The sequence below is a fragment of the Carettochelys insculpta genome, chromosome 1, assembly GCF_033958435.1.
Source record: "Carettochelys insculpta isolate YL-2023 chromosome 1, ASM3395843v1, whole genome shotgun sequence".
NCBI lineage: Eukaryota > Metazoa > Chordata > Testudines > Carettochelyidae > Carettochelys > Carettochelys insculpta.
Window position 1 is genome coordinate 204,756,622 of NC_134137.1, and position 17,274 is coordinate 204,773,895.

General features: G+C 45.6%; 1 protein-coding gene across 7 annotated transcripts in view; it reads left to right on the top strand.

Annotated features, from left to right (window-relative positions):
- POU2F1 (POU class 2 homeobox 1) overlaps positions 1-17,274 on the top strand; it is a 252,484-nt gene that overhangs the window by 133,327 nt on the left and 101,883 nt on the right. For 6 of the 7 annotated variants that reach the window (XR_012646068.1, XR_012646069.1, XM_074998134.1 and 3 more), the window contains 3 exons: positions 901-954; positions 3,465-3,584; positions 10,223-10,402. Coding sequence is in view for 5 of the 7 variants with exons in the window: in XM_074998134.1 (XP_074854235.1) it covers positions 901-954; positions 3,465-3,584; positions 10,223-10,402 (354 nt within the window). In the remaining 2 variants the exon portion in view is untranslated. The remainder of the gene's footprint in view (positions 1-900; positions 955-3,464; positions 3,585-10,222; positions 10,403-17,274) is intronic. The other variant, XM_074998157.1, reaches the window with a different exon arrangement.

A 17,274-nucleotide genomic window follows, 5' to 3' on the forward strand; every position in this document is an offset into this window, starting at 1 on the left:
ATCATTTGTGCTCGTTACGTTTCCTGGTTCCCAGTAGAGCAGTAGTTTTCAAGCATCAAATATTTTACAGGCTATAATCCTGCCCTTTTGTAAGAATTGCTATTATGTAACATCTTTCCTTCCTAGTAGGAGTGATGCTGATGGTGGTAACATGAAGAAGGTCTTTAAAGCTAGCTGTAGTATATAAACATGTAATTCATGTGACAACGGAGAGAATCCTCATCTTGTTAGTAATATATTTGTCTTGCTCCTTTAAAATTCCCAATTCTGGAATGTTGATTTTATTTCACTTTTCTGGCCTCTCAACCCCACATGCTTTCTGGGTTGTATTGGCTAAGGTTGTCAATCGCAAAAATAGAATTTGAGTTTGAATGTGCTTCAGACACTGCTACCCTCATTAAGAGGATCAACTCCTCTGTAGGTAAGTTCCTTTGGCAGTGCTTACGAACAGAGTGGTTGTGTGGTGGACTGATGTGAGAACAGTTTTTATGTGGTATGTGAGGTTCCTGCTGCATATGTAAATTTCCCGTTGTGTGATGTAAGGAAGGTGGTGCATGTGGAGTATGATGAATAGGGCTATTGTTTTTCAAAACCTAGGAGATTTTATATAAAAAATTGTATTTCCCAAAATATACTCTCCAACCCAAAAATGCTTCATTCCTACTCAGATTCACATTAACATGCAGAGCTCCCAAACTGACAATCTTTTTTCTCAGTAAGAGAAGGACAGATAGTACTGTGCAAGGTCCATATGGGCTTGTCTAATATTCCGCAGCACTACCCCTGCTTTCAGCTAATGCAGAATGTTTGGACAGGGGGTTGGGGGTCTGTGTTTTCTCTTTCAGGGCCTTTATATGACTGTTACTTCACTTCATCTCAGTTCTTTGCACTGTGTTGTAGGTCCAGCTCGCTGGAACAAGTTTACAGGCTGCTGCTCAGTCCTTAAATGTACAGGTAAGGGCTGCTTCTACTTCTCCCATTCTCCATCAGGTATCTGTTCCATTAAAGATAGTTTTCAGTCTGTGAGGTGTCACGTTCTAATTACATGTGTTTAGATCTGTAAACATAAAGAGATGTTGAATAGTAATAGTTTGACAGTTTCAGACCAGATGGGTGATGGTCAGCAGTAGGAGCTAGTTAATGCAGTGGTGTTCATAATTTTGTGCCGGTGTTTAGTGAGCTGTTGCAGTTCTCATGCTGCATTTAAAAACTCCAGTAATCTCACATGTTCCTTAATTGCAGTCTTATTGTAATTGTAGATTACTCTGCAAGCTTTTTTTGGAAGTTGAAGACAAGGGGCTGATGCAGCAGTGATTTTTAAGGTTGCTGGTGTGGATCACTTGAGTTTTCTGCAGTATTAAGTAAATTACATGTAGTAATTTAAAAATAGATTGAGCTACCTGCTCTTCATTGAGCTACACGTCCTAACAAAATATTGAGACTCTGTCGGGGTGGGGAGCCCTGTGCTCTGGATGTGGACTGTGGCTTGTCTAGATCTAGACACTGAGGCACAGTGCTCCCCTTCACAGCCCTGAGCCTCATGGGTCAGATCTGGCAAGCTGGGGAGAGGTCTAGCCCACAGGTTCTGCCAGGGAAGTGGGAAGAATCAGGGGGGAGGTGGCTCCTGGCTATGTGCACTGCCACTCCTTTCCCTCCATCGGCTGGGAGAATGGCAAATACTGCCTATAGAAAGACTTCCCTACCACACTGATTGGCTGGAGGGCTGGTGCCTGGCTTCCTGGGAGAAGCTCTATTCCCGACGCTGTTGTTTCTCCAGCTCCCAGAGGGTGCATCTCCAGCCTGCACCCGCCACCTCCTCCTACCCACTCTGCTCTTGCACCTCCTTTCATACAGACTGCCACCCTCAGCCTGTTCCTGCATCCTCCCTCCTTCCCCAACCCCTCACCACCCAGCTCACTCCTGAACCCCCACTGTGCCTGCCCTCAGCCCACTTATGTACCTTACCTCCCACCAAGATCCCCCAAACTCAGCCCACTCCTGTACCCTCCCACCCGTAGCCTCCTGCCCATAGCCTGTTCCTGCACCCTCCCATCTGCGTAGACCCCACACCTGCTCCCCAGCAGCCCCCTTCCATGCACATTCCTGGGAAACCCCTGCCAAGGTCCCCAGGAGAGTTAATCTGGCCTGAGGGAAGCCTTGAACCCCAGTTTCTGCTCTTCCATTCTCCTGTCCATGATGTTGGAGTGTGAGATGTCTCTGGCCACATCAGTGAGGGTTTTGGTTTTTTTTGTTGCTTCTCACTTCCATGTGGCCCCTGACTGCTTTTTTTTTCCTGTGGCCCCCTGACTTAGAAGAGGTTCCCCAGCCTTGCTTTACATGCCGCAGTGTACTCTGTAACATTTCTGCTACTGCTTCCTTTCAATACAATATTCAAGCAAGATGCAGAAAGGGGATAAGGACACAGTTTTGTTGAAAACTGGTTTCAGTACTGCAGTTTACTAATGAATTGGGGCCCATGCATTCCATGAAGTGAAATAGAACATGGAGCCAGTTATATGTGGTGATGCTTCAGAAAGAAGGGGAGATGTAGTGATCTTCCTTTTTAAGAGAAAGAAGGAAGAAAATTGCCTTGGTTGCCATGGGAAACTTCCATCCCTGAGAGAGTTGTTGGCAAACAGGCTGTATCACTAGTGCAGAATGTTTACAGTCCCATGCTGTAATTATCTCTCAATGACTGGCAGAATTAATCAGAGGCTTTATGTTAATTAGCCTGCTCTGCAGTCCCCAAAACAGGTGGTGGAAAATATGCAAATCTATGCAGAATTTTAATACTCTGCATAACCAGTTTTAATTACCATAAAACCCTCTCTTTCCTCTTCAGACTCGCTTGCATTTCCTCCCTCATGGCTGCAGTACTTTCTTCTGCATTAAAAAAAAAAACAAAAAAACTGATATTAAATAAAATATTGCACAACTGTATAAATGCTAATTTTTAAAAAATTTTAAAGCCGTTTGTGTTGGGCTTTTCCCTAGATTTAGTGATGCATATTGAGGACATTTCTAACCAGTCTGCTGTTTAGCTAGCATTCTGTTTACTTGAGGTCCTTAATGCAGATGTATGAAAAACATGCATTTCCTCCCCTCCATTGTTCTGGATTTTAGTTCATGAATAATTTTAAGTGGTGGACAAATATTTTTTCTGTGCTGTAAAAAGTAGCATCAACTTCAGTGAAGGTGCAGCTAACAACCTGAGATCTGAAAACACCAGATACAAAAGAACTGGGTGTTTTTTGTTCTGTTTTAACCCTAAGATGTGTAAGCTATGCATGTTTTAAGCAGCGATAGCTGAGACATTGGGCACAAAGAGCCATTTCTTAAACCCACTCTGAAAATGAACCCAAGGGCTTTTTGTATGCAGATAAGCTATTTGATGTACAGTGTAGAGATGATAGTGTCCACATTAACATCTGTTTTACACTATAAAGAGTTATATTTTTTCCTAGTCTAAATCTAATGAAGAATCTGGGGACTCCCAGCTGCCAAGCCAGCCTTCCCAGCAGCCTTCAGTGCAGGCGGCCATACCCCAGACCCAGCTCATGCTAGCCGGAGGACAGATCACTGGGGTAAGGTTTACCCAAGAGAATTATAGTAAATCACCATTCACCATCCAATTAGAATTGCCCACCACGCAGATAGTAGAGTGGCTTTCAAAGGTTACTGTCATTACATTAAAGATGAACTTTTACACAAGTGGCAAGGCAAGAATTCTTTTTGTATATAATATTCTATCTGCTTGTTAGGAGTTCTCAATGCCTTCTGCATTATTTTTATGCTTAGTGCCTGATGCAGAAATGTTTATACTTTATTAGAATTTCTTGGTTCCTGTTCATTTTCTCCTACTTGACCCTGCAATGAAATCAAAACCCTGTATTTGACATTAGACTGTTGATGTCACTGATACCAAGGTCAACATTTTGACTTCATTGCAGGATCATAAAGAAGCATGAGAGAGAAACACCATGTTAAAACGTGGATACATATGTAGCAAAAATCATGGGAACGTCAATACAGTTCATATTCCCTAACTTTTTAAACACTTTGAAAAAGGCATATTACCGTTTTGTTTCCTGAGCAACTCGATCCTTAGACGTCATCAACCTTTTTGCTTATGCCCAGTCCTCTCCATTCATCCAGCCAGTCTTTTGCTTGGTTGCTTTAAATAGCAAAGTTTTGGGGGTGTGGAAGATAGATTTTTTTTTGTTTGTTTGTTTGTTTTTAAAGAAAATTTGTGCTTGTGAAATTGTTACAGCTCCCACAAGTGTTTAAAATTTAATTAAAAACAAATTTGAGAGTGCATTGGTTTGATTGCAGAGGTTATCTCCACTTCATCAGCTCTTTAGATTGAATGTTTTGGTCATGAATGGAGCATTAGGTTTTTCTGTCAACGTATTGGGTCTATGATTTAAATTGTTGTTACCTAAAAATCTTTGAATGGTATTTCTAATTCAATTCTGTTTGCTGTGGAACCCTCACAGTAGGAGAGCTGTGTAAATTATAAAGGCACATGTTTAATGGGTTTTGTTTAATTTAATTTGTATTTTGTTGTTTTAAAGTACATTTACTGTGAACAACAAAAATTATATGGTAGAAAAAAATCATTAAACCAATTTTTAAAAGCCATTTTTGTTTACTCTGAATGTCTGTGGTACTGAGACATTCAGGAATCCAAGTTTGTATAGATGGGGATTGTATTGAATGTGGCCCTCATGATTCATTTACATGTAAAGGAGAGACAGTTGCCACCTGTTTCATAGAGATAATGTGTGTTTGGAAGAGGAAAGGGATGTAAACTTGCCAACTCTGTTCTGTTAAAAGAAATGCAGATGGGAGGGGAGACTTGGGTGAAACAAATGGAGCTCATGTTCTTCACTTATATCTTAGGGCATAACGGAAATGATGGAATATGGCAGGGATTCATGCTAATGTGAGGCAGCTGGGGTGTTATCAGTTCATTCAGTGGCCATAGCTAGCACTTCATCTGGCTAATCACTTACTATTCTGACGGGTGTACATTTCCTTTCAAATGCTGTCAGGGCTGATTCTCTTTTTTTGCCAGCTATTTAATCACTCTCTCCCCCTCCCACCCTCTGAACCCTTGAGTACAGCTTTTCAGAAGCTTATGTGGTTGCTTAGGTTCTGGTGGCAGCATAACACTTACAGTTTAAATCAGTGGTTCCCAAATTTTTTGACATCACGCACCCCCCCCCCCTTTAATTTTTGAGAAACCCTCAGGCTCCCCACCTCTTTCTTACCATCATCCAACCCCCTTTTTAACAAAATAAATAAATAAATATAAATAAATAAACACAAAACTAGATGTAAAAAGTTATTTAAAATTAAAAATAAGCACATAGTTTTTCTTGGCCCCAAAATTTAACAAATATGCAATTTGGCAACAGCCGAAACAAAATGAATTTAATTTGAAGGATGGTGCTTCATTTTCTTCACAAGTTGGAAAATCCTAGGTTTGAAAGATGACAGGGCACAATGCAAATCATCCAGTTGATTTCTTTGTTTCGTTTGTAATGTGACTAAACTTGAAAAGTTTTTTTCACAGAGGTATGTTGATGAAAATGTAAGAATAATACGTAGCACTTCTTCTCCAGCTTTGGGGTGTATTGGGAAATATTTTATCCAAAATTCCTCCAAGCTTAAGTTTTTGAAATCATCTTTTGCACTCAAGTCATATTTTATTTTGAGTGCTTATTCTTGCAATACTTCTGGCAATGTATCAACATCAATGTTAAATTGGATTGCATGCTAATTTATGAATGGGGTTGCCAGAAAAGTTGTCTGGAAAATAGTGGTCGAATTCATCAGCAAGGCAGTCCAGATGAAACACAATTTTGTTCTTCACGTCCTCCTTACAAAGTTCTTGGAAACTTTCATTTTCAGCAAGTGACAAAAGTGTTGGAAAAGATAAATTTTTTTTCCATAACCACTTTGATGGCATCGTGGCGTGCTATAATGTTTGCAGCATTGTTTCCTTGCAGCTTCTGAGATTGTTAAAAGATTCAAAAATGTCCACAATGTATGCCAGTGAAAGGTGAAATGTTTGGTCCATAAGTGCGTGATATAACTCTTCTTTTGTCTGTTGATCGAGGAAAATTTCCACTTAGTCTTTCAGTTTGAATAATCTCGAAAGCATGTTCCCTTTAGAAAGCCATTATACTTCCATGTGAAACAAGAGTTTTATGATCCGCTCCCGAATTCATGCAAAGAGCAGAAAAAAGTCTCATATTTAAAGCACCGTTCTTCACAAAATTGCCAACTTGGATGGCCAATTTCAAACAGGCACGTAAATCACGTGGGAGTGTTTTAGGAATATGTCATGCAGTAGGTTGTGTTTATGGCTGGATTTTTTTCTTTCACCAATGTCACAAATCCAGAGCAAGAGCTAAGCATGGCTGGAGCACCATCTGTGCATACACCAACCAGTTTTCCCCATGAAAGTCTATTATCTTAAAAAAAAAAAAAAAAAAAAAAAGTTGGAAATCATTTTCATAACATCAGGCATCTTTGATGTGGTCATCAATTTCTTTGAAAAAAGCAGTTCTTTCATCATTCCATTGTTAATTAATTGAAAGTAGGCAAGCAACTGATAGCATTGTGCTGCATCAGTGGTATTGTGTCACTGAATTGCAAAAAAAGGAGAAGCCAACACAGCCTCCACAACTTGAAGTTTGAGCTCTATCGCCAGGTCATCAATGGAACGTTTCACAGAATTGTTGGAAAGCGAAATTTCTGATATCTTTCTTTTGCCTTTGACACCAAGCCCAATATCAGCTGCTTTCAACAAGCAAGTCTTCACAAGAGTTTCTCTGATTTATGTGCGCTTTTTTGGCTTTAGCAATGAGCAGTGACCTCATAAAACGCTTCTACTGCTTTGGCTGAGGCTTGATGAAAAGCTCCAGTAGTGTCCAGATTCATGTGTTTCAAATTTTGAAGTTTAGCAGCAAAAAAACTCTTTTGGCTTGTCTGCCAAAGTACTGTGGTTCTTAGTCAAGTGTCTCTCAAGACAACTAGGCCTCAGGATTTTATTGCTGTGAACTGTGTGGCATACTAAGCATTGAGGGTGATAGATCCCATTTTTTTTCCATGACAGTGAAGCCATATTCAATATAGTCTTTAGCGTACTTCCTTTTCTTAATTGCAACCATCATATATTTTTTAAAAATCTATAAAAAATAATTTTCCTGATTAGAATAAATTTAATGAATGCAAGTTACTTTGATAAGTTATCACGAATGTTTATTTACTATTATTGTGTACGGATGCGTGCTGCCATATATACCCCACCACTAGTAACTGCACCAGCTACCTACTCCCATGATAGAACAGTCCCAAACACTCCCGCTAGCATGCTAGAAAATTGAAAAAAATTCCAATGCCTTCTACATTGTTCTTTGGCCTCCCTACTGACCGAACAGGTACCCTCACACGTCAAAAGGCCAAAAAAACCCAACACCTTTTGTGACATTTAAAATTTAAAAAATTTTAAAGGCCATGGTCTCCAGTCTTTTTACACCCAAGATCACTTTTTCAATATCAGGGCAAACCCCAAGACCCCACCCACCTCCCTCTCCATCCCCCTCCTCTCCATCATTTGCTGTGCCTAGCCCATATTCCTTCTCGCGGGGTTGAGACAGGAGGTGTGGGCTCTGGGGTGGGAATGAAGAATTTGGGTGTGGGAAGGGGTGAAAGGTGCAACCTCTGGAGTGGAATTTGGGTGCAGGAGGAGGTGGAGAAGGAGCTCCTGGCTCAGGGAGGGGGCTCCAGGCTGGAGAGTTATGAGCAAACCACAGGCTTGTGGATGCGAGAGTGCAGGAATTCAGGTTAAGGTGTCTTTGAAGGACTCAGGGGAAGGTGGTTGGGAGTATGATGGGCTTAGGACACAGATGTGCAGTGTGTGGATTGTGCAGTGGTGGTGTGGCACAAGACTGGAGATGAGAGAGGCTCAGGACAGGGGGTCTGATGTATGATAGGCTCAGGATTGAGGTGAGGTGGGGGTTGCAGGGATGTTATGATGCTGTGGCCAGATGGGGGGTTGGCCCCGATTGAGGGCTTGTTGGCTAGGCTTCATTTTTAAATAAAATATATCCAACACAAATATCAGCATTGGCTCTTTTTATGGGGGGCAGGGAACATAAAAATAAGTCAGGGTGCTGATGGGGGCCGGGGCAGGGTACTTGTGGGGGTCTGGGTGAGGGGAGGGGACAGCTCAGCTGTTACCTGGGGGTCCCACAGCTGCGTGCCAGGTCCAGGGTCTCAGGAAGCACGTGCACTGCCTCCCCTCACTAAACAGCCAGTGTGTTTCCTGAAAAGCTGGGTCTGTTGCCCTCCAGTGACTTCCTTCCACCTGCTGCCTTCCTGTGAGGAGGGTGAGCAGCAGGGAGTGGAAGTCCTAGGGCCGCAACAGCTCCAGCTGCTCAGGCAGCTGGCAGGAAACAGACTCGCTAGCTGTTTGGGGAGGGGAAGCAGCGCATGTGCTTCCTGAGATGCCAGCTCTGGCATACAGCTGCAGGACGACTCCTCCGCCTCTCCATGCTGCAGGAAGCCAGTGCTGCCTCCATTTTTGGTGATGGAACCCTGCCACACCAGAACTCAAGCCCCAAACTGCCCCCAGGCTTCACCTCCTGGGACCCAGCCTCCCTCACAGCTCTAAATCAATGTCCTCTCCCAGAACCAAGCAACCCCAGTCCCCCTCTAACCCCCACCCTCTCCCCCAGGGCCAGGCACTCCCAGGCCCCTGCTCTGACCCCAACCCCAACCCCCTCCCCCAAAGCCAAGCACTGCTAGTCCCCCACTCTTAGCCCATCACCCTCCCCTCCCCTCCTCTCGAACCAGGCACCCCCAACCCACCCTCTACCCCAGTAGTGTCCATGCACACTTGCACGGATCACCACATGAACCGCCCCCCCCCCCCCCAAGCCAAGCGCTGCACCCAGGCACCCAACACATACCCCACAAACTGCCAGTGACTCAGTGGAACCGTGTCACCCCAAACCATGAGGCAACTGCCAGAACCTTAGTGTCCCCCCTCCCACCCCTAACCCCAGGGCCCTTTACCCCCTGCCAGACCTTGACCCCTGCTGGGCCAACACCAGCCCGGCCACAGGCTGTGAAGGCTGGTTCCAGCCCTATGCTGGATGTGTCCCTGGCTACATGGGCGCCAGCTGTGCCCTGACTGGGCTGCTGACATGGCCTGCTGACAAGGCCCCAGAGCTACAGACACAGCCCAGGCCCTGCAGAGACCAGCTGCACCCCAGTCCAGGGTACCGGACTCTGTGCCAGCCCTGTCCCAACCTGGAGTCAGACTATGGACCGGCCAGGTTAAGGACACAGGCATACATGTGGGTGCCTGGTGCTGCCCCAGCTGGCCAGCTGCCTAAGCCCCATGCCAGCTACCCGCCCACCCAAGTCCTGTGCCATTGGAGCTGTCCCCAGCCCCCCAAGTTGCTCTAGCTCTATGCTGCCAGGGCCAGCCACCCGCCTGAGCCCCCATGCTGTCCACTAGCCAGTCCAGTCTGTGGGCCAGCGGCCCGAGTCCCTGCACTGCCAGGGCCAGTGGCCCAAGCCCCCGTGCTGCCAGGGCCAGCCACCACCCTCCTCTCCCCTCGGCCAGCCAGCCCAAGCTGTAGGCCAGCGGCCTAAGCCACCTGAGCCCCTGTGCCAGCAGCCCAAGCCATCAGAGCTCCTGTGCTGCTGGGGCCAGTGGCCTGAGCCCCTCCGGCCCCCAAGCCAAGGCACCTTTAGTGCTCCATCCTCCTCCCTCCACAACCCACACTCAGTCACCTGTGCAGGAGGCAGCTAGCTCCATGTTGGTCCTCACTGGCTGCCCGCTTTTTATAGCGGCAGCACTGGGTCACCCACATAAAATGGCGGTGGCTGACAGCTGGAAGCAAGGGCCATCTCTTTCTTGGGGTAGCAGAAATGATGGGGTGGCTGGGTCTCCTGGCACCCCCCTGAATTTCTTCATGCCACCCTTAGAGGGGCACACCCCCCAGGTTGGGGATCCATGGTTTAAATGCTTCTTCCAAAATTGTGCTGTAGTTGCATTGCTGTGTTATGTTGAATAGCCAGCTGCCCTTACATAAGATGGCTACGTTGGCGAATGTCCATTAACTGTTTAATAGTTGATTGAACTGTTCTCATTGCAAACTTTCTGCTGTTAATGAGTGTTTATTTTAATTGTTGCTAGCTCACATTGACGCCAGCCCAGCAGCAGTTGTTGTTACAACAGGCACAGGCACAGTTGCTGGCGGCTGCCGTGCAGCATTCAGCCAATCAGCAGCATAGTGCTGCAGGTGCCACCATCTCGGCCTCCGCTGCGACACCGATGACACAGATTCCTCTTTCTCAGCCAATACAGATTGCACAGGTGAGCACGGGAGCTTGAGTGGTCTCAGGAAATGCAATTTAATTTGAAAAAACCAATCCATTTGTTCCTCAAGTGGCCTTTGTGTATTTTCACTTGTGGGATCAAGGCACCTGTGCCAGAGGCTTCCAGAATCTTTCATTGAGCAGAGTCCACTGGGACCACATCTTTCTTCTCAGTCCTTCACGGAGGCCTTCAGGGGGTTTATACATGTGTGTCCCCAGCTACCTCTCAGTTCTGTTTCATTGCTAATGGTGTCACAACATTGTTCTCAATACTTCCATTGTCATTTTTCACTTTCTTCCTTTCGAAGAGCTATTTTTATTGTAATTGGTTAACATTTCTTAAGATGGTGGGGGACAGGAGAGAGACTATGCCCCTATAGAATAGGAATTGTAGGACCAACAGCATCAGGAGGGTGGCCTTGTAACCCCACTGACCTAGATGGCTGTTTGTGCCAAGTTTGCTCTCTGCTGGACTTAGATAATTGGACTTTGGATACCTGTTCACAACAGCTGTTTGCATTTGCAAGTGACGCTGAGGTTCCTGGATTCTTTCTGATGCATCCTGTCCAGCGTCAGAGAACCAGTATCATTTGTCACTGGAGAGCTGCTTGTCAACGTGGTTCAGATGCCTGGATCCAGACAGGTTAAAGTCTTGTATTGAGGGTCTAGCACCCTTACTTCTGAAGAACTCTTTACCAAAGTGAGTCTGTGCCCAGCATGAGAGGCAGTGAAGTCCTTGGATCTGTCCAGGTTGACATAGTCCACTGTGGAGGACCTGGAACCATTGATTCCGTGTTTAACATGCAGAGCTTGGAGGTCTCTACATCTTTCCATATGTGAGTGACCCAGTGCCAGCCACAAGGTTCTCTAATGAAGCCTGTTGCTGGCCTCATCTTCAGCACAGAGGTCCAGTCTCCTGTAAATTACAGTTTCTGGCATGCAGTATTCTTTCTTGATCTAAGTAACCTCACTATGTAGTAGGCTGGCTCCTGTAGTCTCAACAAGCTGTACCTGCATATTATGAACGGGGCTGGTAACACCACTAACTGAACACAGGTTTAAAATTTTGTGATGACCTTTTTGAATCTCTTGCTCCTCCTTGCTTGGTAGCCATGGCTTGAAATTTGGAAATGAACTCACAGATGTGGTTTTGCTTCCTCTGTGAAAGTCTGTCAACATTGGTCAAGTTAAAACCCTTTCAAAAATAGTTCACATGCTCAGTAGACTTCTTAGATTTTAACAGGTCAGTTCTCCAGATATTCCAAACATATATATGCCAACTGGCAGTTGGGCAGTAGTTTACTACAACTGCTGCTCTGGGCTGCACAAGGCCATCTTGGGTCTAGTCTTGATCAATAGAATTGAGAGTCCAGAGACTTCTTTCCTATGCTTTCAGTCAATCACTGCTGAGGGTGGAGGTCGAAGATGTCTGATTTGAATACAGAAGGGATGGGGCTAGATCTGTGGGATGAGTGCAAGGAATAATTTGGGTAAGGAGCCTGATTGATACAGAAGGGGAAAGATAGGTAGTGGAGGCTGATAAAGGTTTTCAGAGGGAGGGGCTGGTCCTGGGAGCCAGGAGTGGAGACAAGGTCTGGCTTCTGCACAGACCAAGAGTGGCCGGGTAAAGAGACATAGGCTACAAATGAATGGAGGAAAGGTGATCTGCAAGGAGCGGGGTGCATTAGAACGTAGTGAGCAAGGAGTTTGGGTAGGCAGATGGACAGACCACTAGATAGGAGAATGAGGAACCTACAGAGGAAATTTGGGATAGGGAATGCGGACATGCAGGAGATTGGAGGACAAGTAGCGAGGGCAAAGAGCAAGGAAGAGAACTTACATACGAAACTATGTTGAAAGAACATTATTAAGGCTGCAAAAATAAGTACAGAGAAATTAGGGAAAGCCGCTATAAAGGTTGCCTTCGTGTGCATATGCATTATGATACAGTCTTTAATCACATGGTTGCATATTACGTATTCTGCAGGATACTTGTCTCATTCAATGCACAGCAAAAAATTGCTCTGGGGATTACTCAAAATTGGATAATACAGGTTTCTGTTGTCTGTAAGAGCTGTGTTTCATTTGTTGCAGAAGCTGGAAGGTGGTAGACAGTGAATGAGGGAGAAAATTGCAGGAAGAAATTGTTGTGCTTAAGGAAGCTAAATGCTCCTCCTACAGAACTGACTTCTAGACTCTATCCTTGGGTTTGCCACAGAGTTTCTAGGGATTCTGGACAAGTCCTTAAACCAGAATCTTTATTGGGGTCACTAACTTTTTCTTATTTTTATGGGCACTGAACTTGTGACTGAGGGGGCTGATTTGTAGAAGTGCTGAGTACTCCTGTTGTCATCATCTGCAGTTGTGAATGGTGCTTTGAACATAGGAAGATATATAACGCTTAGTTCTCTGAAAAATTAGGTTCAAGGCACCTAAAATTGGGTACCAAAAATTGATGGTTACCTGTTTACCTTAATATCTTTATTCTTCCACATCTGTAAAAAGTGGCTAATTCTACTGCCTCATTTTGCAAGGGTGGTATAAAATTAATTCTAGTTTGTAAAGTGCTTAGATGCTGTAGTGATGCAAATGGTATAGTAACCCCTGAAAAAATTAATTCTGTGTAGGGAATTATTTGAATAGTGTGTAGTAAATAAGGCCCTCAGCCAGTGTTCCCTCTAATTTTTATCTTTTGCACTAAATTAGGCAGCAGTCCTATGGAAGACATAGGATGTGATAGTGCAAGTAAAGACTATATCATAACACAAGAAGACAGCCTGAGCAATCCAAAGTCAATCTTAATTCTGGCAAATCCTAACTGTTGGCTATATACATACATACATATTTCATAGGCTGTGGCCACACTTGGCCAAAACTTTGAAATGGCCATACAAATGGCCATTTCGAAGATTACTAATGAGGAGCTAAATTAAATATTCAGCGCCTCATTAGCATTAGGACACTTCTGGCTGCGGTGCTTCGAAAGTACCGCTTTCAAACGCATGCGGCTCGGCGTGGCTACATGGGGGGGTCCTTTTCGAAAGGACCCAGCACCTTTTGAAATCCCCTTATTCTTCTCAGCTGAGGGGAATAAGGGGATTTTGAAAGGTGCTGGTTCCTTTCAAAAAGGACCCCCACCCTGTGTAGCCACGCCGAGCCACGAGCATTCGAAAGCGGCGCTTTCGAAGCGCTGCGGCCAGAAGCATCCTAATGCTAATGAGGCACTGAATAATCTTCGAAATGCAAATTTGCATGACCATTTCGAAGTTTTGGCCAAGTGTGGTTACAGCCAAAGAACTGGAAGAGACCTTGAGAGATCATCAGATCCAATCTGATCAGCATCCCTGATGTTTTTTTTTAAATATAACGTACCCCAGACCCTTTAAAGCTCCACTCAAGGGTTGAACTCACAACCCTGGGGTTGACAAGGCCAGTGCTCTAACCTCTGAGCTATGCAATTATAAATTAAGTGTGTGCTATTCCTCTTTCTAAAATTTAACCATGAACCTTGGGTTCCTGGTAAGCTAAGCTCAACACTATGTTGAGCATAGAAGGGAGACTCTGTGGAAAACTTGTATCCTTTATACTTGCAGATGGATGAAGCCATGGTCTCCAATCCATCTTGACATAGATTTGTAAACAGCACACAGGTTTGCGTATTTGCATTGCTATTGTAAACACAGATCTGATTACCCAAATAGCTGACTGTTTGTTTTAAGTGATGGTACTTGAATAATTGATTAACTGTCAGGTTTCAGCAGTAGGGGGATTACCATATTTATTTTAATTAACTAATTGCATAAACATGGCTTATTTAATGTGCTGTGCAGTCAGCACAAGCAATGTACTGGGGGTGTGAGTAAGATTGTTGATGCGGCTGCTGAACTGATGCAGAAGTACCATTAACAATTGTGAAAACAAGGAGTCTGTGGCACCTTGAAGACTGATTTATTTGGGCATAAGCTTTCCTGGGCAAAACCCACTTCATCAGGTGCATTGGAATGGAAATATAGAGGCAGGGATCTGGAATAGATAGAGATAAATATATACCAAATATATACCAATATATCGGAAAAGTGGAGGTATTTATCAAGTATAGGACCGGTGTTAATGAGCACACTTCAGTCAGGGTGAATGTGGATTACTCCTAGCAGCTGATGGGGAAGTGTGAACACCAAGAGATGGAAGAAGTTGCCTTTGTAGTGGGATAGCCATTTGATAACCATTCTATAGCCTTATTCAGTCCTAACGTAAATGTGTTAAATTTAAGATGAATTGCAGCTCTGTTGAATGGCTACTTTTAAATCCATTACCATGTGTTCAGGGAGATTAAAGTACTTTCCTACTGGTTAATGTGTCTTGCCTTTCTGGAAGTCTCATTTGTGTTCTTCGGTGCACAGACTGCATGATTTGACCAATTAACGTGGCAGAGGGGTATTGCTGGTATATATCATGCTAGTAGGTGTGCAGGTAGATGAGCTCCTGCCAGCGTGGCTGATGTGGTTAGGTCCTGTGATGGTGTCACTTGTACAGATAAGTGGAAAGAGTTCGCTCCTACAGACAGTGCCCCCCCAGCCTGAAGCCAGTAATCACCATCTGCCATGCACCGCACCACACCACAGAAATGCTAACCCTGTGTAGAAACACTAACACATAACCTATCCTTGCGATAAACCCTGATTCTAGCTCTTCCAACTGGCTTTACCAGAAACATAGCTAGGGTGAGGTTCCCAGTTCAAAGAAGGCTCAGAAAGCTGTCAGTTACCAAGATGAAAATGGAGAGAAGGGCACTGAGTATGTCAAGTTTCCATTTTCCCACTTAAGGTAGAATCCCAGAAAGATAATTTCTAACATGTGCCCTCCTAACCATCTGGTGGTTTGCAAGATTCTTCTTCGAATGGTTGCTTATGTGAATTCCAAACTGGGTGTGCACTGGCATATGCCCAGTTGCTGGAAGCTTTTTGCCCTAGCCGATAGCTATCGGGTTGTAGTGGCGTCCCCTGGAGTGGTGCTGATATGGTGATCAATATATGCACTGTCCGCCCCGCCCCCCACTCAGTTCCTTCTCTCTGCTCTGTCGATTGCTGGAGCTCCCTTCTTTCTCTCCTCATTAAGCAGGTAGCTATTACCTGTAGTGTAGATAGTTGTAAATAGCTTCTTAAAGTTCTTAGTTAGTGTTCAGTTGTTAGAGAGATGAGACAGGATTCTGCCAGTCTCGGTGCTTCAGCCCCACGGAATGCCTGGCTCCCCAGGTTTTAAGAACTGTTCAAAATGCGGCAGACGAATGCCCAAAAGTAACCTGCATCAGACTTGTTTTGAGTTGCCTCGGTGAGGGGCATCTTGGAGAATATTGTTCCACCTGCAAGACCTTCAAACCCAGGACTCTGACAGAGCATAACGGCTAGAAGTCTCACTCATGGAAGCGGTCTTGCAGCCAGATGTGTCTCCAGCAGGAGCTCAGAGCAGTGAGTCTTCAGTGCAGAGTGCTCCAGCACCCTCATCAGGGTCGGTGCCACCAGAGAGCTCCCGATGCTGTGGCCTGACAGCGGCACCCACTGCTCCAAGATACCATAGTCCCCAGTGCCTTGTAAGAAAAAGAGGCATGATCGGGGTAGGTCCCTGGAGCAGGTGAAAGTATGGGAAACCTCCAAGGCATCTGCCATGTTGTGCCATAAGCTGGGTCATGAAGCACAGGCATTGATGCCGGTGTGAGGTGAGAGCCCATGCTCTCCGAGGTTGCCCTCGACGCTGGATGCATTTAGCATGGTACAGAGCCTTTTATAAATTACAGTGCTGGCCCAGCACTGCAGGAGGAGACTGTGAGGCCCTACCCAAGGCACAGGTGTGTGCAGTGTGAGGCCCTACCCAAGGCACAGGTGCTAGTGCAAGGCACCACACAGGTGCCTCCATCCACAGCGCTGATATCATTCCTGGTGCCGGACCAGCCTCAACAAGCCAGAGCACCTGTGCTAACCCAGCTTAGTTTATCTTACCAGGCAGTAGCGGCACAAGGGCACCAGCAAGAGTCCATCCAGGTTACAGGTCCTTTGGCACTGCCCTGGTCATCAGCATCAGAATCGGCATCGGAATCAGACTTATATTACTCCAGCTCGGTGAAGAGCAGGAGCATGAGGACGCTGTACTGCAGCCGTCGTAGGCACCAGAGCAAACATTCTGCAGACTGCAGGTGGCAGATGTCCGCACAAGGGGCACCACGATGGCCTCTCTGGGCCCTGTAGCCATTTGATGAAACTCAGGGGCAAGCTGCAGGACTCCCATCCAGGGTGCCCGGTACTCCCCAGGTGCGATGTTCTGCACCATCAACTTCACTGGAGGCACCCCTTCCAGAACAGCTGCACAGTCTTACTATGTCAGAGTCCCCTTCCTTGGTGTCAGCGCTGGCAATGGCACCATCCCAGCTGGCACCATCCTAACTGTGGGTGCCACTCTCACAGACTCCAGGGTCTTTGACATGGTTGTTACTGGCGCTGGCAGGCCAGGTGCCGAGCCACATACCACTACCCCGATGCCAAGCATACTGCCCCAGGTGCCAAGTACCGCACTGTAGGTTTCGGTGCCAGGGACTCAAGTGGAGGACTTGGGCCGACCACTCTTACCATTATGTGGAGATGGCAGGTGTGTCCTCCTTTTCCTCACCAGATGAAGCCCTGGCTGGGTCCTTGGCATCCCTGGTCATGGAAGATGGCAGGGTGTACCAAAAGCTGCCGTGCCAGGTGGCCCAGGGCCTGGGTGTTCCGGCAGAGGAGGTCAGGGATGAAACAGATCCAGTAACGAATATCTTGTCCACCTAAGGCCCCACGAGGGTAGTGTTGCCCATTATTAAAACAATTGCCAATATGGCAAGGACAA